Source organism: Panthera onca, chromosome E2 (assembly GCF_046562875.1).
Source record: "Panthera onca isolate mPanOnc1 chromosome E2, mPanOnc1 haplotype 2, whole genome shotgun sequence".
In the NCBI taxonomy this organism is placed as follows: domain Eukaryota; kingdom Metazoa; phylum Chordata; class Mammalia; order Carnivora; family Felidae; genus Panthera; species Panthera onca.
Window position 1 is genome coordinate 7,421,983 of NC_138353.1, and position 19,895 is coordinate 7,441,877.

At 46.1% G+C, this 19,895-nt stretch overlaps 1 protein-coding gene across 4 annotated transcripts; it reads right to left on the minus strand.

Moving 5' to 3' along the window:
- Nucleotides 1-693: 693 nt before the first annotated feature.
- LOC132690892 (SIGLEC family-like protein 1) lies at nt 694-16,874 on the minus strand. 4 transcript variants are annotated; one of them, XM_060651870.3, is made up of 7 exons: nt 16,597-16,874; nt 16,112-16,280; nt 5,758-5,866; nt 4,032-4,313; nt 3,807-3,912; nt 2,511-2,667; nt 694-1,456 (listed from the first exon to the last, which is right to left on the minus strand). In XM_060651870.3, exons 3-7 carry the CDS (start codon nt 5,759-5,761, stop codon nt 1,442-1,444), a joined length of 564 nt encoding a protein of 187 aa, XP_060507853.2. In that variant the 5' UTR covers nt 5,762-5,866; nt 16,112-16,280; nt 16,597-16,874; the 3' UTR covers nt 694-1,441. The 4 variants fall into 4 exon arrangements, with proteins under 4 accessions (XP_060507853.2, XP_060507856.2, XP_078295537.1 ...); XM_060651873.3 differs by having other exon boundaries at nt 16,486-16,874; XM_078439411.2 differs by adding an exon at nt 12,693-12,811 and having other exon boundaries at nt 16,112-16,874.
- Nucleotides 16,875-19,895: the final 3,021 nt, after the last annotated feature.

The window sequence follows — 19,895 nt, forward strand, 5'->3', positions numbered from 1 at the left end:
CAGAGAGGCCTTCTCTGATTCTCTAATCCAAACTGGGTTTTTCCCCTTGTCCCTCATACTTTCTCATAGTATTATATCCTTTTTCTTCCTAGCACTTGTCAACATTTTAAGCTGCAGTTTTGTGTTTATTTCATTGTGTACCTGTGTAGACCACGAGCTCCACGGAGGCAGGGCCAGTGTCTGTCTGGTTCACTCCACTACCCGGCACAAGGTGGATGCTTATATTTTTGTGGAATGTGTGAACTGCATGCCAAAGGAGTGCCCGTGCATGGGGGCTTATATAAACATCTGCTCTTGAGTACGGGATGACCATCACATTGGTGCTGGATGGAGAACCATTGGATTTATGCACAAATAATGCTTCAGGGAAGAGATGACCCCTTTTTGCAACCTCTGAAAATTACCAGCATCTGGCTCCAGAAGGGAGGATGTCATCCATTCAGAGGGGAACAATACACAGCCATTGTCCATCCTCTTGCCAGATCCCTGTTCTCATTTCTTGTATGCCTGTCTTTCAGCCAAGAAATACTGCACTGACCTCTTAACTAGGCTCTTTGCCTCCGGTCTTCTATCTTCTGAGTTCCATAACTACTCCTAGTATGATTTCACTATGTATCATTCTTTGCTTCAAACCTTGCAACAGCTTATCATTCATTCATTCATTCATTCATCCATTCAATTATTCGACAAACATCTTTGAGAGTCTTATATTTTAGGAACCATTCTAGGTGCTGGTGGTTCAAGTAGAAACCAAGACAGACAAGATACCTGTTCTTGTGGAACTTACATTCTAAGGGAGTCAAGATTAAGGCTCCAATGCCTTGTCTTGGCATTCAGGGATGGTCTTTGTGTCTTTTCTCCACCTGGACCTCTGGATACCACTTTTCACTATCTACCTACATATGCCTCAGGTCAGGATACCGAAGTTCAAAGGGTGCAGTGGTGAAAGGTTTCATCCAAAGACATATAGCCACTAAGCATTAAAGTTGGGATTCAATCCATATATGATGGCTCCAAAGCCTGGTGCTCTTTGTATGTATATTCCAGGTTCTGGGCATACAGTAGGGGCTCAAAAGCTACTTCTGGACCATAGTCTCACATTTATTTTTCCTTTCGTTGATATCATCCTAGGCCAGAGCATACTTCTTCTGGTTAACCCGAACAACAGATCATAGAGTTTGCTTGCAAAGATTCTAAGACCAGGTCCCAGAGTAACCCTATTCAATGGAGAACCAGTCAGTGTGAGGGACAGGTAGGGCTTGAGAGGGCTTTGTGAGCTGAGGAGGCTCCAGGGATCCGGGTTTGTTATAGACTCCAGGGTTTCTGGGGTGCCTAAGGATTCTGTGGACTTTAGTAATCCCGCAGATATTGGGGACTCCAGGTAGGCACGTAGTTTTCATAGGCTTCATGAGCTCCACTTTATCTTGCTTTTTCTGGAAGTTTAAGGTAAGCGGTGCTACAGAGCAGGGCAAAGAAAGAAGAATATTGGAATAAGTCGAGAGGTGAGGTATCCAGGGCTTAAATGGACAGAATCCTGTCTCTCCCTATGAGCACAGAATTACAGCAATGTGGAGCAGACGTTGGCTTCACCTTTTCTCAGAACCCCATGACTGGAGCCTGCAACCCGTCTTCTCTCAGTGCCCCTCCCTGTGCATTCCTAGCACTGGGAGCCACCCAATGTTCCCCAGACTCTTTTGGGGAGTTCTGCCTGACTTTCCCAGGGAGGGTCAATCCCTCCCTCAACCATAACCCCTGTCCCAGCCCTGTTGCTGCAAGGCTACCTTCCCACCAGCCTGCTTGCTCTCTGAGGACAGGGGCCTGGGTCTGACCCATTTCTGAGACCCCGGCATTGCCCAGCATGGAGGTTGGGAGATACTGCAGGATATCTTGGTGGAATTTAACAGCTGCTTGGTTTATCCACAAAGGGACACCAGCTCCAATGCAGGGTTTAAGGAGGGCAGCAGGGCATTTCCAGTCCTCGAGGATTATAAATGGTACATAACAGTGAGGCCTGTCTCTTCCAAGCCCTGCTGAGGATATGGGGTGCAAGGTAAATGAAGACCTTGGCTTTGGTCTGGTCTCCAAGCACTTCAGGCTAACTTGGGCCTGTGGTATCTACAGACCGTGTTTTCTACAATCTGCCAAACACTCAGAGACCAAAGCCTTTGGCTTCCACTCTGATGCCACAAACACTGTTAGGGATTCTTTCAACCCTGTTCTCAATGGGGACTCAGTGTGAAGGGGTGTGTGTGTGTGTGTGTGTGTGTGTGTGTGTGTGTACATTGCTGATTCTAATGCCCTTTAAGTTATTTGTCTTAATTTTCATCCTTCTTCCCCTCTCTGGGCCTTGGCTTCACCATCTATAAGATGATTTGCAAGCACATTCTGGCATTCTAGGTGCCCCATAGGACTGATGATGGTAATTCCTTTAAACACTGTATGTGCCTCTCCTCGTGAGTCTTACTGCCATTATGCTGAGAGTCTAGACTCCAGACGCAGTGGGTACCCACCAATATCTCACTCTCTGAAGATGGAGTGATTGTGGATTTTTCTGGCTCCTTAGGCTTCAGAGACAGCTTGGGTTCTTGGCATGCTTTGACTTTTGGGCTCTTTCCTGCTTTGACCGCTGCAATTTTCTTTGCCAGCTTCATTCTGATATGTTTCACCCTAAGGAAATGACCCCCCCCCCCCCCCCCCGATCAGTTTCGGCTCTCTGCCCCCCACTGGGCTCTGGTCTTCACCAGAAGTTCTGGTTTAGAGCTTCAAGGACACCACTGGCTTGCTGTGTTATCTGGGGCAAGCCACACAGCCTCTCTGGGAATTGGTTCCATCCTCTGTACAATTGGGAAACCTTGCTTATTGGGCTGTGGAGCTCAGATGAGGTCAGCCATGAAAGGGCTTTGCAAACTGTAAAGGATTGTTATTGGTCTTTAGGTGCAGCTGATTATACTTTAAAAATAGCTCCCCGGTTTGCCCTGCCACCTTGTGGCTCTTCTTTCTCACTCCTGATAGCCAGTCGATCCCAAGTGTCCCATCATCTCTCTGACTGCCCTTCATCACTTAAACCCAGCTCAAACTGGGCTCTTTATTATGTAGTCTTCCTGCCTGGCCTCATGCCTCTGGCTCTTGCCCTCTGGTCTGTGTACAGACACCTTGCACTAGGAGCTTTTCTTCCCTGCTTAACACTGTTCCTCGGCTCCCAACTGAGGATCAAGTCCAAGACACTTGGACTGGCCAGAGCCCCCCCTTCCCTGCCCCCCCGCCCCCTCTCCCCCCGCTGAAGTCTCTGGCCTGACCTCTGGCAGCTCTGCCCTTCTCACTCTGGGCTTCTAGCCAATACATTTAGCCAAGTTTCGAGAGTCTTTATGAACTAACACCAAGAAGCTTTCTCAACTTCATGTTCAGCCATTTCCCATCACTGTCAATGCATCTGACATTGCACACAGACACCGGCAATTCCTCAAATGTGTCTCTGGGGTCTGCATATGCTACTTTCCACCCAGCAAATGAGCACTCAGCCCCTCAGGGCCGCTTTAGACAGCACCCCGGGGAGCTCCACTGGCTTCTCCGTGGCTGCCACTTCCTCCTTTGCTTTCTCCTTTATGAAATTCACTGAAAGCCTCTGTCCCTTGGGCCTTGTTTGTGGCTGAGCATAGTCCTGAGGGCCCTGGACTGTGGTGACCATGTTTGGTGCCTCCTTCCCTTACCAGACCCTGAGATCCTTGGGGGCAGGGTTCTGTCTTTCCCTTTCCCCGCCAGCACCCAGGCCAGGGCCTGCTGGGTACGGTTTTAGCCTTGGTACTCACATGAGTGGGATGAGGCAGAAAAACAGCAGTGAGGCTGCAATGGCTCCATAGACAACACCCTGGATCAGCCCTTTCATGAAAGTCTGGGGAAGAAAAGAACTCTTTCCTGGAAGGAGAGAGCATGTGAGAAAGTCTTCTGTCCTGAAAGCTTGGAGTTGGAGTCCGAGCTCTGCTCCCTCCCCAGCTCACTCCCTCACCCAGATACCGGGCCCCCTCTACCCTCACTTGGCATCAGTAGGATGCTCAAAGCATGGGTTCCATTTTGGTTCTTCCCCTCACAGAGAAGGCTTGTGCTCATTTTTGGCTGCTCTGTCAGGCTGATGGTGCTGTTGGCCCAGGGGGGGATTATGGTGGAAGTCACATGGACACTGCTATCCACACTGTTCGCACCCACGGGAGCCCCTCCCATCCACCACTGCACGGAGGGTGTGGGGATGCCATAGAAGGAACAGCTGCACAGAAGAGTCTTCTCCAAGGAGCAAGAAGAATAGAGCAGCCTGGCAGGTGCTGTGGGGAGGGAGGATCAGCAATCAGCAAGCATCCTGACTTCCTTTCTCCACTTCCTCCAGGACCCAGCCTTCTCCTTATTTGTGACTCCCAAAGGAGCTTCCAAAAGACTTTCTGGAAGCCCAGAGGAGCTGGGCTTCACAGACAAGTTCCCCTTCATCCTTTCTCCTCACCTGGCCTCAAAGTGAACGTTGGACCTGACTAATGGCAAGGGAACTTTCTGAGGATCTACATTGCCTCTGAGCCGTTACCTGACCCCCACCTCCACCCCCAGGCTCTTCCTCCCATCCCTCAGGCTCTGCTCCTTCCCAGTTCCATCTGTGATCAATTTCTTCCTCTCTCTCTCTTACTGTCCAGATGCTGTTGGGCAAGTCACTTCCCCTTTCTTTATGCTTTCTCAGTTTGGAAAATAGGGGTACTTGCTGAACTGTATCATGCTATCATCGATGTAAGAATAAATGCCCTGGAGCACCTGGGTGAATCAGTCGGTTAAGCATCTGACTCTTGATTTTGGCTCAGGTCATGATCTCACAGTTCCTGAGTTCGAGCCCTACACTGAGCTCTGTGCTGACGGTGTGGAGTCTGCTTGAGATTCTCTCACTCCCTCTTTCTCTCTCTCCCCCCAGTAAGTAAATAAACTTAAAAAAAAAAAAAGAATGAATGCCCTATGGTTGGCAGTGTTCCTAGCTGAGTACATGGTAAAATGTTCCCCATTCAATAAATAGAGCACCTTTCTAGATTTTTCTCTTCCCAGTCCCAAGTGGCCTTTGAGCAGTCATCCTAAGCAGAGATTGCTATGGTGTTTTCTGAGTAAGAACATTCGAGCCTGCTTCACTCTACACAGAATGGGTGGGCTATGTTATCCACTTGGTGACTTTCATCGGTTGATAAATAAGGAACAGTCACCCTCTTCAGGGTCTTCAAGGAATCAGTTCTTAGCGTTACTGACAAAGCATATGTTGTCACCGGGAGTCGTTTGAGATTACTGGAAGAAAGGGGTAATTTTCTTTTAAAGAGTACCCTTTGATCTTGGACTGTTCATCTGGGTCACATGGAGGCAGGGGGATGAGGAAGTTTCAGGGACTCTCCCCGACTGCTGTCCTCTGGATTATGTATTTTTACCATCTGGGAAAGCGTGCCTGTGGACAGTGACTGACAGACACGGGAAAACTGACTACCCCTGGGTTTTCCAGCATTTTGTGCTTCTCGTACCTTCAACCTCCTTGGCTGAGCGCCCACCCTCACCCCTAACTCTGCTCCCAACCCAATCTGCTCTTTGCCCCAGGCATCCCCAGCCCTGCCGGGACCCAACACACAGATGTCTAATCCATGTTGGTTATTTGGTACCCTAACCCTTATGTCCTCTTCTCAGACCTCTGCAGCCTAGCCCCACCCTGGTCCTGGCACCTCAGACACCTCCAGCACTGCCCCTCACCCCACTCACCCATCTGCAGCAGCAGTGGTCCTCAGGAAGAGGAGGGGCCCGGGGTCTTTGCCTCAGCTGGCTCTCGCGTCAGAGCCATGTGGTTCAGAAGGGACGAGACGGCAAGTAACTGAAAGGATGTGGGTGGGAGAGCAGAAAGTATTCTTAGCAAGCCAGGGGCTTCTGTTTCTGGTCATCCTGGAGGTCTGTTCATCCTCAGAAGCAGGAATTACATGGGGTGAGACGTTCAAGAGCATCTAGGGACAGGAAGCACCCCGATGACCTCCGGGAGGGGGTGCCCAATGCTGCATCTCCTTCTTTCTCCCCTGGTCTTTCCCTCCCAGACCCAGCCCACTTGGGAGAAACTCAGTTACCATGTCCCTTGGGTTCTCTCTCAAAGCAAATGGGGTTTCATGGAAGAGCTGTGTGTCTCAGAGGCACAGGACCAGCCTGGGTGTTTGGCATAACCCACAGGAACCATGAGAGGAATTGCCTAGAGCAGGAGCGACTCAGGCCAGGTGGCCAGGGAGGGGTGATGGTCCAGAAGGACAGGCTCTGCATCAACAGCAGCGAGCCGGATGCAGGGCTCTAACTCACGAACCATGACATCACGACCTGAGCTGAAGTCAGATACTCAACTGACTGAGCCGCCAGGCGCCCCAAGGATGGGACAACCTTAACAGATCCTTTGGGAAAATGGGAATGGACAAGAATTCCTACCTCTGATAGGAGAAGTCCCAAACCTCCTTGCTTTGCAAATGAGATTCTCCACAATTTTGCCTCACCTTTGCTGTTCCTCCCTGCGCCTTTTTCAACATTTTCCGCACCAAAGGGAAAGTGCTGCTTTCTCCAGTGTTCACCTTACACATCCTTCCCCCTTTCACAGCTTTTCCTCTGGCAACTCTGCTCCGCCCACCTTCAAATCCTACTCCAGTTTCAAAGCTGAGTTGAGTGCCACTTCCTGCATGCAGCCTCTCCTGATCTCCCTGCCCGGTCAAAAGTGCAGAAATCTCTCCCCTTTCCAGAAGGACCCAGTTATTTCCTTTGTTGTTTCTTGAGGAAAGAGTCAGTTTTTCCCTCCTAGTAGAGTTATTTGTTTTTATGCAGCCAAACAACAACTCCTTATCCTGCTCTTCATTACTAACAAACCCAACTTTGTTTAGCGGTGCGTTGTTGCAAGTTAAAGCACTACTTTGTCCTCCTTTGCAGGTAATTTGGGGCACGTGACATTGTTTTATTGGAAGTGGGCTGAGGATTCCCGGGAAAGTCTTCCTTTCCTGATATTGTCATTTCTTTCCTCCTTGTCGCTTTCTTCTCCTTCCTCCCTAGAATATGGATGTGATCCTGGAGGTAGAGCAGCCATTTGGCAGCCATGAGGTAACCACGAGGATGAACGCCACTCATGAAGGATATTCTAGCAGAATAGTTTGAGGAGCCCGGTCCCTGATGGCCTTGTGTTACTGCTACACCAGCTCTGCACAGCCTATCTCTGTTCATCTCTTTGGATGAGGAAGACAAATTTTTATTTGGTTAGGTCATTCTAGTTGGGAAACTAACACAATATCTTAGTAAAGAATCTACCTGAGACTGAGCCCTTTAAGGGAAGGCCCTACATCAAACAGACCTTTGTGACCTCAGAAGAGCTTAGAAAATGACCTTGCTTAGGGTGCCTGGGTGGCTCAGTCTGTTAAGCATCTGACTCTTTTTCTGTTTTTTAAGTTTATTTATTTTGAAAGAGAGAGAGAGGGAGGGGCAGAGAGAGAGAGAGAGAGAGAGAGAATCCCAAGGAGGCTGCACGTGGGCAGCTCGGAGCCCAATGTGGGGCTCGCTCTCACAAACTGTGAGATTGTGACCTGAGCTGAAATCAAGAGATGGACACTTAAACTGAGCCCCCCAGGCACCCCAAGGGTCTGACTTTTGATCTTGGCTCAGGTCATGATCTCACAGTTTGTGAGAGCGAGCCCTGTGTCAGGCTCTGTGCTGACAGTGCAGAGGCTACTTGGGATTCTCTCTCTCCCTCTCCATCTGCTCCTCCCCACTCAAAGTAAATAAGTAAACATTAAAAAAGAAAGAAAGAAAGTGACCTTGTTTGGTAGTCACTGACAACATGTTCAACTGTCAGTTTTATCTTTTGTGAAATTATCCCCCCGCCTTTTTTTAAAATAAAGCATTGACTTAAGAGCAGGGGCCCTGGATTTGAGTACTGATTACATAAGCTATGTCACTGATTCACTGGAGGACCACAGACGAGTCCTTTCCCTCTTTGGGCCACGAGTCCTCCATTTCTGCACAAATTCCTGGAAAAGGCAGGATGAGGGGATGTGTCCCTAGTCTACAATACCTTGTGGCAGACACTTCTGGCTTCTGACCCAACAGGTATCCAAGCACCATTATCCCCGTTGCCTCTACTACAGAGCCTTAAAATAACAAATATTAATGTTCCCAGGTTCCCTTACATGAATGTCCTGGTAGTCAGGTGACACAGTTTTGGTCAAGGAAAGAAAAAAACCTTTCCAACCATATTGATATTTTACTGTTCAGAAAGGTCACTTAAACCTAGAAGGGAAAAAGAAAGCAAAACCCTAAAATTGAACACAAACGAGATCTAGTAAACAAATGAAAACGATGATAACAGAATGGAAGAATGGAAGAATGGAAGACTGTCTATTTCAAGTAAGCTTTGAACACAGTGCTCTGACTCTACTGTCTTGAGGGAGACAAAGAGAGTTATCAATACAAACCCTTGGCTTTAAAGAACAAATGCTATTTCCATATTCTGTTCATTGAAAGAGCCTAGAAGCAATGACATATCCTTAGTGATAAACACGCCTAGCACCTATATCTTGGTTTCTAAACAATATCCATCATTGGGCTGGAGCCTGCATAAACCAGCTTTAAAAAGCTGATTATTAAACTTTCAAAAATGTTACAAGCTGGTTGTCAAACACGGCCATTATTAAAAATTAAATTATATAAACTTATAAACAAATTATATTAAAAGCAAAGATGATAATCACTCGAAACTGATTACTCCCTAATTTTTCTAGTGCATTTTACTGTTACCTGTGTCCTTGAGATTATTTGCATCTATTGTACCTGTATGATAGAAATACCACATAACGGTGTGCTATTGTATCTCTTCCTAACTCTATGTGATGGTGGTAGCTTGAAACTACCTCCAGTGAGAGTGTCTACACAGCAGAGGTTGGTAATACTACAATTCAGGGCTTCTCTTTCCCTTTGGAGATCCGGCTAGTAAATATTTTTTTTTTTTTTTTCTCTAACGTTTTTTTTTTTTTTTTTTTTTTTTTTTTTTGGGACAGAGAGAGACAGAGCATGAACGGGGGAGGGGCAGAGAGAGAGGGAGACACAGAATCGGAAACAGGCTCCAGGCTCCGAGCCATCAGCCCAGAGCCTGACGCGGGGCTCGAACTCGCAGACCGCGAGATCGTGACCTGGCTGAAGTCGGACGCTTAACCGACTGCGCCACCCAGGCGCCCCCCGGCTAGTAAATATTTACTAGCATTCCATTGCTAGTATTTCCCACTCAAAGGAACCCCTTCATGTTGGAACAGCCTTCCATAAACCAAGCAGCTCTTTGTTGGTCAACTGAGAGCTATTCACTGTCACCACCCAAGTGGCAATAGGATCTGGCAGCTCCTCGGGTGGTAAAAGGAGGGGAAAGAGGCCATCTGCTCCCTAATATGATGACTACCTCCTCACATTCCCATGGTACCAGGTTCCCCTATAAACCATTTCCATTTTATTACAGAACTCTTCTGGGCACGGTCTTCCTTATTATCGTGTTTATCCAAATTACCAAAGATGTCATGGATATTTCAGGTTTCAGGATTATTGTACTTCCCTCCGTCCTGTGGGCATTTTCAATCAAAGCTCAATAGCCAGCTAGTTGTCTGTCTCAAATGGAAATTTCCTGATTAAAAAAAAAAAATCCCAGTGGTTGCCACTGGGTGGTGCTGGCTGGCTTTTGCCATAAACTGCAGTCTGCATAGACTCCCAAGACTTCACTCTCGTGGTTTTATGGTTAGGAGCTGGCCATATTCCCAAATGTAGAATGTGTGCCATCCAAAATCCAAATCAATCAAACGCTGGGTTTCTGACATGTTTTTTTTTTTTTTTTTTTCCTCACCAGATATCCTATATTCTTCAAATTAACAACCTGTGTGGGCCTGGGCAATTTTATTGGTTCCCATTTAGCATATACTGGCTGAAGGGAGGATTTACATGCCTCCTATTTCATAATACTAGGTAAGGGAGGTGTTTCCCAGTCAGACACGGTATGTACTTACATTCAGATAAAGGAGGAGACACAATGGCTTTACATAAAATCTGTTCAAGTATTCTATTTTTCATCTAAACAAACCCTCACTTTAACTCCTTCAATCCCTCTATTCCCATATCTTCCCAATCTAACTATAACTCCCACTAGCCTCCAGCTTAAGGAGTTCCAGAAACATCTCTTCCCCTGACCATTTTACCACTAATGTGCATGTGGCTTTGAGTCTCCAGCTAGGCATGGAGCCAAAGAACTGAGGCCCTTTTATTTACTTTTTTAAAAATTAAAAAAAAGTTTTTATTTATTTTTGAGAGAGAGAGAGACAGACAGACAGAGCACAAGCAGGGGAGGGGCAGAGAGAGAGGGAGACACAGAATCCAAAGCAGGCTCCAAGCTCCAAGCTGTCAGCACAGAGCCTGATGCGGGGCTCAAGCTCGTGAACTGTGATACTGTGACTTGAAATCAGACGCTTAACCGATTAAACCACCCAGGTACCCCAATCATCATCTTTTTTTAAAAGAATACTTATTTATTTTGAGAGAGCGAGCACGAGTTGGGGAGGGGCCACCCAAGAACCCCTGACCAATCATTACCTTGATTAGGTCATGGGACCATCACCTCAAGCCATTTGAAGTTCAGGTCCCATTGTCATATTTGCCTTTGGACTTTTGAAATTCCTCGAAACTAGGATAACTAGAACAGATTTTATTAGGATCCTTCAAAGTTGGGGGGGAGGTATCTGAGTCTCCCCCTGGTTCTACCCAAACTCCAAAAGCATTGCACTCAGACCTTTGTTTTGATCCCATCAATTTCCATTTTATTCATTTATTTTATTTTTTTAATGTTTATTTTTGAGAGAGAAAGAGAGACAGAGCACTAGTGGCGGAGGGGCAGAGAGAGAGAGAGAGAGAGAGAGACAGAGAGAGAGAGAGACAGAATCTGAAGCAGGTTCCAGGCTCTGGGCTGTCAGCAAAGAGCCTGATGTGGGGCTCAAACCCACAAACTGCGAAATATTGACCTGAGCCAAAGTTGGACACTTAACTGACTGAGCCACCCAGGCGCCCTGATTCATAACTATTTAAAGATTTTTCTCTCTGTTGGGATGAGTCCCTTTGACACTCCCTTCATCTTTCTCCGTTCTCTTGTGAATCACTCAAATTTTCTTTGCTACCTATTGTTCCAACATGACTTTTCCCTTTAGTAGCAGCCCTGAGGCCAGCAGCCATAGCTCAGACTGAACAGAACCCAAGCTTGGACCAGCGTTAGGATCCACTCCAGCTCTTTTCTTTTCTTTCATTATAGCTCTTACAGGTAAAAGCAACCAAGGAATTGTTATATTTGGCTGGTTTCTTGAGATTTTGAATTTCCTTATGCACCTAGTGAGTCAATTCCTTCAGAGTTGGATCCATAATTTAAAAAAAAAGAAACACTGGTAACTTTAACTTCCTGTAACTAATTGCAGAACAGTTGCATTTTCATGCCCATGAGTGACTTTAGGGACATGTAGGAATGAAAGTTTCATCATCCCCTGATTTCACATCTTTGTTCTTCCCAAACCATATGTTTCACTGAGTCAGGTTCTCGCAAATCTCATTTCTGAGGCCAACTGCAAAGTTAGGGAACAGTTCCAAAAAGATGGCCCCACTTCTGACACCAACTGCAGATTTCAGAGGTCTCTAAAACCACCCTCACTTCTAACACCAATTGCAAGTGTTAGGGTCCCCATGACCACTCATAGGTTCGATAATTCACTAGAAATATTCACAGAATTCCGGAAAGCTGTTATACTCATGGTTATTATTTATTACAACTGAAGGATTCGTATTAAAATCTAGCCAGGGAAGAAGCACATAGGGCAGAGTCCAGGAAAGTTCCAACCAGAGTTTCCAGCTGTCCTCTCCCTGTGGAGTCATGGACAGTATAACTCATATTTCCTGGTGATGATGTGCGACAATATGCATGGAATATGACAACCTGAGAAGTTCACCCAAGCCTTGTGTCCACAGTTTTTATTGGGCCTTCATCACATGGGCCCGACTGACTGCTCCCAGTCAGTCCCATCACATGGGCTTGGGTCTCCGTCTCTAGCTCCTTCTGAAGTTGAGCTGGTACCACATGATCCAAAGACCTTAAATCACATTGTTACATGATCTGGTGTGGCCGGCCCCTGCCTTGAATCACATTTTCAGACTATTCAGTGTGATGCAAGGCCCCCAGGCAAACAAAGACACTCCTGTCAGGCATGGCATCCTAGGGGCTTAGATATTATTTCCCAGAAGCCAAGGGCGAAGGCCAGATCTTTCTTCAATCTGGGTTAAATACCCTACCACAAAGAATGATAAATGCCAAATCCAGGGTAGCAGTAATTTCTAGGTTTGAGTGGGAAATGTTTCTGGGGAAAGGCTATATAAGAGGTATAACACACATTCCTTTTATACCATTTTCACACCTTTCAATATGTCTGAAATATTTCACAATATTTAAATAAAAATCTGATCATTTGTCATTTATGTAAAAGCTTTATATATGTGGATTACATGAACATATGTATGTTCACATATAATAGTTATATGTTCATATATAGCACATTGATAAATGCACAAACATAAATGAAACAAAGATCTGGAAAGATACATAATAAGCTGGTACCAGTACTTACCTATGGGTAGAGCAGTGATAAGAGGAAAGATGAAGTAGGATTTTCAGTTTTTATTCTATACACGTTGGCATTGTTTGACACGTAAGTTTGCATTCATGTATTACATTGGGGAACAAATTCTTTTCATACAGATGAATTAGTAAATGAAAACAAAGACAGGATTGCATAATTAGACCATAATGAAATGTTGAAAATCTTTGACTGAGATAAATATTTATTTATGTACTAATACCTGCCAATTCCACCTGTACATCATCTCATTTACTACTCCCAAGAACCCGAGAGACTGAATATACAATGTCCATACCATATATGGCCCTCACACCTCAACTGTATGACATGACTCTGATCCTCACTTTGCAGCAACAAATACAAGAAGCCAAACCACAACCTCTGTGGCAATCGACCCAGTACAGTCAGAACTTGGTCAATGAATGCTAGCTTCCCTGTTTTTTGCCCCTGCTTCCAGCTCAGAACCAACCAAAGAAAGTAGACTCTGCTCCCAAATTCAACCACATAAGATACCCCCACTTTTTCTTTCTTTCTTTCTTTCTTTCTTTCTTTCTTTCTTTCTTTCTTTCTTTCTCTCTTTCTCTCTTTCTTTCTTTCTTTCTTTCTTTCTTTCTTTCTTTCTTTTTCTTTTGAGAGCAAGAGGGGCAGAGGAAGAGAGAGAGAGGGAGAGAATCTTAATCTTAAGCGGTGTGGAGCCTGACGTGGGGCTTGATTCCATAACTCTGGGATCGTGACCAGAGCCGAAACCAAGAGTCAGACGCTCAACTGACTGAGCCACCCAAGTGCCCCTAAATTTCCCCCACTTCGAATTAGCTAACCTCCAGCTTCCCCATGATAACACTCTCCTGTCAGACCCTATCTGAAACTCTCTTTCCCACTATGCTCCTCCCTTTGAGTTGTTGCCACATGCAAGTGATGGTGGCTGACTCTCCTGTTACAGCTCTGAATAAGCAACTTGTTTGTTCTCACTTGGGTAGTCTTCGCTTATTTCCAGGAAGCCTGAGGAATTAAGTCTTATAATGGCCTCCTTATGGAGGAGGAAACTCAAGCGCAAGGTGGTAAGTGATTTCCTTAAATAAGTTAGAGATGGATCTAAAAGTCAAGTTCTGGGGCGCCTGGGTGGCTCAGTCGGGTAAGCATCCGACTTCGGCTCGGGTCATGATCTCAAGGTTTGCGAGTTTAGGCCCCGCGTTGGGCTGTGTGCTGACAGCTCAGAGCCTGGGTGCTGCTTCGGATTCTGTGTCTCCCTCTCTCTCTGCCCCTCCTCTGCTCATGCTCTGTCTCTCTCTGTCTCAAAAATAAATAAAACATTTTTAAAAAATAAAATAAAATAAAACTCAAGTTCCTCTTGCTCCACACCAACCTCCCAAGGAGCAGAAAAAATGTTTATAAACTACCTACATTCTTTGGCCAACAGGCAACAGAGCAAGGGTAGAAAGTAACATTAAAAGTTTAAACATCCTTGCTCTCATCTCAGAAAAATAAAAATAAAAACCAATCACCTAAAACTTAGGAAACATGTCTCTAAACCAAATGAACTAGCACCTAGGAAGAAATCAAGAGTCGAAAGCTCAGAGTCCTTTGTGACTGATGACCCTCTTTTCTCTCATGGCCTGCAGCCATGTCAGAAAATCCTGTGGGCACCGATTTCAAAATACACTCAAAATCTCACCACTTCCAGTCACCTCCACTGTTGTCACCCTGGCCCGAGACACCAGGCTCACTCACCCAGATGGCTGCAGGAACCGACTCACTGGCCTTGCTGCTCTACCTTAGTCCCTGTCCATTTTATTCCCTGTGCTGTGGCCAGAGGGAACCTATCAACACTTCAGTAACATCCTGCCCCTTCTCTGCTCGAAATTCTCCAGTGCCTCTCATCTCCCTCCAAGTATAAGCCAAAGTTCTGCACGAGGTAGCCTCCCTCCCTTTACTTCTCTGACCTCACCTCCTGCCACTCTACGGAGGCTCTGCTCTCTACTTCAAAGCGCAGTCTAGGGGCGCCTGGGTGGCTCAGTCGGTTAAGCACCTGACTCTTGGTTTCAGCTCAGGTCACGATCCCACAATCTCACGGTTTGTGAGATCGAGCCCTGCGTCAGGCTCTGCGCTGACAGCTTGGAGCCTGTTTGGGATTCTCTCTCTGCCCCTCCCCTTCTCCCTCCCTCTCTCTCTCTCTAAAAGCAAATAAATAAACTAAAAAAAAAAAAAAGTACAGTCTGCTTCCTCTAATGAGTCTCAAGAAGCACATTCCTTAGTGGTGGCACTCTCACTCATTCTCTCTAGCAACCAACATTATGGGCACCTTGTTTACGCCAGGCACTGTTTTAGGGAAAGGGAATTAAACAAGAATGAGACAATCCCTGTCTTCATTCTAGAAGGGAAAGAAGGCACACAATGAATGAGTTGGCAATCAAGATAATTTGATAGCTAGGAAGTACCACGAAGAAAAATAACGTAGGATAATAGGATAGCGGGTTATGGGATGGGGGGGGGGGGGTGGGCAATGGAGAAACAGCTTAGGTAGAGTGGTCAGAGAAAGCCTCTTTGAGGAAGTGACATTTGAGCAGATCCCCAGAGGGAGGAAATCCATATCTGCTCCCTTTTTGCATTGCCAATATATTCCCCCCTTCTCTGATTTAAAACCACACTTGGGGGCGCCTGGGTGGCTCAGTCAGTTAAGTGTCTGACTTCGGCGCAGGTCATGATCTCGTGATTCCTGAGCTCGAGCATGTGACGGGCTCTGTGCTGACAGCTCAGCCTGGAACCTGCTTCCGAATCTGTGTCTCCCTCCCTCTCTGCCCCTACCCCCGCCCCCACACACACACTCTGTCTCTGTCTCTCAAAAATAAATAAACATTAAAAAACAAACAAGCAAACCGCATTTGGATGTTGGAATGAGCCCTGTCTGGGTCCAGGCCCAGGCTTTGCTAGTAAATCACTGAATAACCTTGGTCAAATATTTTCTCCTCTCTAGTTTTCCTTTGATTTCCTCATCTGTAACATGAGTGCCTTTTCTGATTTGAGGTGTAGTGATCCATCTAGCTCTAAAATTCTGATTTCGGGGCGCCTGGGTGGCGCAGTCGGTTAAGCGTCCGACTTCAGCCAGGTCACGATCTCGCGGTCCGTGAGTTCGAGCCCCGCGTCCGGCTCTGGGCTGATGGCTCGGAGCCTGGAGCCTGTTTCCGATTCTGTGTCTCCCTCTCTCTCTGCCCCTCCCCCGTTCATGCTCTGTCTCTCTCTGTCCCAAAAATAAATAAAAAACATTGAAAAATAAAATAAAATAAAATTCTGATTTCTTCTTGCTTTTCTCCTGCAAGGCTTTAGAGATACAGGGATGACTCCTCATGCACCCTCTTTTTTTCCTCCCCCGTATACCTCCCTTTGCTCATCCTTTCTCCTCTTCATTTTACCTTTGGCTCTCATTCCAAGGGCTCCAGGATATTTTTCCTCCTCAGCACACTTCCGACCGTGTATGTCCTTGGCAGAGTCTAAATGCTGCAAACGGCTTTTCCGACTTGCTGCGGGAAGCACCCACTTTTGGACGACTGGCCTACTTATGCTGACTGGAAAGCTGATTTTCTAGGGACACCAAGGACAAACAGTGAAACTGATTAACCCGCTTACACTCGGGATAACCGTGGGACTAATGACTGAACGCCTCACAGGGGGGATTAATTTATTAAGAGATGGATTCAGAGGGAGCATAATTAACAGATGAGCAGGGCAGTCTACCAAGTGGGTGGATTATCAGATTCACTGATTAATTGGTTTGCAAGGGGACTACCTTTTTGACTCATAAGGACGCTAATCTGATCCTTAATCAACAGACCGCTTGGTGGGCGTATTACACTGGTGACCCCCCCTGACTGCCCTTGAGGCCGACCCGGTAACCGACTTGCAGACAGGCTCCTGGTGAACTGAGCCTCCCCAGACGAGCAATTCAGAAGTAGTCTCTGTCCCACCGACAGGCTCCAGGGGGCCTCTCAGGTTGGAGAGCCGTCCTGGCACCCAACCGACCCCCCCAGTGACTGCCAAGCCCAGGGCCGTCTGACTGCCAGAGAAGCCCTGCGTTATGGAAGCCCAGTTGGCAGTTCCAACGCGCCAGGCCGCGCGTTCAACGGTAGCCAGGAAAGAGAAGAGGCCAGGAGAGGGCGCCCGACGCCAGCCGGGTTCCGTCGGTGGCACGGGGAAGGTCGGAGGGCAGCATGAGTCCCCTGATCCCGCCTTCCAGCCTTGCATGGGGCGTGTCTACCCTGCAGCCAGTCACCGGCTGCATGGGCGTATCCCGCAGCCAATCAGCGGCTGCACGTGCCTTTCCGCCGCAGCCAATCAAGGAGGCTGCTGATGCTTGGCAACCCCCAGAAACAGTCTTGACGACTTGAACCGGTTGTGGTGGGAATGTGGGTGCCCGTTTTCCTTTTAGAGAGGCCTTTCTTCATGATGCTAATGAAAACTCTTCTACCCTGCCTGATTCTGCTGGCTCAAGCTCCTCGTTGCGCTCATGAAACTCTTTCTTAGCCATTAAACATTTTCACGGGTCGCCTGATTGGCTCAGACAGGTGGAGCATCCACTCTTGATCTAGGGGGTGTGAGTTGGAGCCCACGCTGGGGGTAGATATTACCTAAAAATAAAATCTTTTTTTATTTTTTTTAGGACTGCCTGGGTGGCTCAGACGGTTGAGCCTCCTACTCTTGATTTCTACTGGTCATGATCTCACCGTTAGTGGGTGGGTTAGAGCCCTGTCTGTGGCTCTGTGTTGGCAACGAGAGCCTGCTTGGGATTCTCTCTCTCCCTGTCTCTCTGCCCCTCACCTGCTTGCGTGCTGTCTCTGTCTCTCAAAAATAAATAAAAACATTAATTTTTTTTTTTTTTTTAAACTGGGGCGCTTGGGTGGCTCAGTCCGTTAAGTGTCCGACTTTGGCTCAGGTCATGATCTCACGGTGCGTGGGTTGGAGCCCCCATCCAGCTCTGTGCTGAACGCTTGCTCAGAGCCTGGGGCCTGCTTCAGATTATGTGTCTCCTCTCTCTGCCCCTCCTCCACTCATGCTCTGTCTCACTCTGTCTTTCAAAAATACATAAATGTAAAATTAAAAATAAATAAAAGTAAATAAATAGAGTTATCGTATTTGTTGTTGAGTTGTAGGACCTTCTTTTATTATCTGTTAATCCTTTATCAGACATCTGATTTGCAAATGTTTTTTTCCATTCTTTGGATTGCTTTTTCACAATGTCAAAAGTGTCATTAGATGCACGAAAATTTTCAATTCTCATGAAGTCCAATTTATCTACTTTGTTGCCTGAGTTTTGGTGCCATATCTAAAGGATATTGGTCTGTAGTTTCATTTTCTTGTAGTGTCTTTGTCTGGCTTTGGTATCAGGATAAAGTTCGTCTCATAGAATGAGTTTAGGAAGTGTTCCCTCCTCTTTGATTTTTTGGAAGAGTTTGAGAAGGGGTGGTATTAATTCTTTATTTATTATATTTTTCTAAAGATTTTATTTTTAAGTAATCTCTACAGCCAAAGTAGGGCTTGAGCTTGCAACCCTGAGATCAAGAGCCACACGCTCTACCAACTGAGCAAGCCAGGTGCCCCTAATTCTTCTTTAAATGTTTGTTAGAACTCACCCATGAAACCATGTGGTCCTGAGATTTTCTTTGTTGGAAGGTTTTTGATTCCTGATTCAATCTTACTAGTTATAGGTCTATCAGATTTTTTATTTCTGATTGAGTTCTGCTAGATTGTGTGTTTCTAGGAACGTGTTCATTTACCTAGGTTACCCAATTTGTTGGTGTACGATTGATCATGGTACTCTCTTATAATCTTTTAAAAATATTTCTTAGTTGATCTAGCTAAAAGTTGGCCAATTTTGTTGATCTCTTCAAAGAACCAACTTTTGGTCTTGTTGATTTTCTTTATTGTTATTCTATTTCATCATCTCCATTATAGTTTTTATTATTTCGTTCCTTCTGCTAGCTTGGGGGTTAGTCCATTTTTCTTTGTCTTCCTTAATATGTGAAGTTAGGCAGTTTATTTGAAATCCTTCTTCCTTTTTAACATAAGCATTTACAGCTTTATATTTCTCTCTGAGCACTGCTTTCACTGCATCCCATGAATTTTGGCAGGCTGTATTTTAGTTTTCATTTGTCTGCAGTATTTTCTGGTTTTCCTTGTGATTTCTTCGTTGATCAAATGGTTGCTTAGGAGCCTGTTGTTTTGATTTCCACATATTTGTGAGTTTTCCAGTTTTCCTTCTTATCATCAATTTCTAGTTTTGCTCCACAGTGATCAGAAAAGATGCTTTGCATCATTTCCATCTTTTCAGATTCATTCAGACTAGTTTTGTAGCAAGAGGAGTCCTTTCCCTTTTGCAACAGTCTCCTTTTCTTATGGCAATAATCCTTTTGAACAAAGTCTTGCTTTGTCTAAATCCAGGTTCATTTTTTTTTTTTTAATGTGGCAGACTGAAGGATGAAGTCCAGCCTCCTCAGCCTGGAGACAGGGCCCTTGGAGAACAGACTCCAGCCGGAGTTTTGGGGAGGAAATTAATCTTGTCTCTTTCACCCCAGGTTACAGCTAGTGCAGACTGTCTGCTCTTGCCCAAAAGCTACCAGGTCATCTCCCACTTCCTTGTGCCTGATGTTATCACTCCCCGGGCTGCTTTTCCTCTTCTTTGCTTGGCCAACTCCTGCTTGCCCCTCAAGGTGTGGCTTAAAAGTGGTTTCCTCTGAAAAGCTTTCTCTTTTTTTCTTTTTCTTCTTTTCTTAAATAAATAAAGTTTATTTATTTTGGGAGAGAGAGAAAGACAGCATGAGTGGGGGAGGGGGAGAGAGAGAGAGAGAGAGAGAGAGAGAGAGAGAGAGAGAATCCCAAGTAGGCTCTGCACCATCAGCGCAGAGCCCGATACAGGGCTTGAACCCATGAACTGTGAGATTATGACCTGAGCCAAAATTGAGAGTTGGACACTTAACTGACTGAGCCACCCACCCGCACTTGGAAAGCTTTTTCTAACCCTTTTTCCACCCCTGAGGCAGAGGTCAGAGCTTTTGCCCTTGGGTCCTCAGACCATGGGCTCTGCTTATCTGTTTAATATCCCACATCCATCTTTATACGAGCCTCATCACACTGTGGTTTTTTTTTTAAGTTTACTTATTCATTTTGAGAGAGAGTGTGTGTGCCTATAAGTGGGAGAGAGGC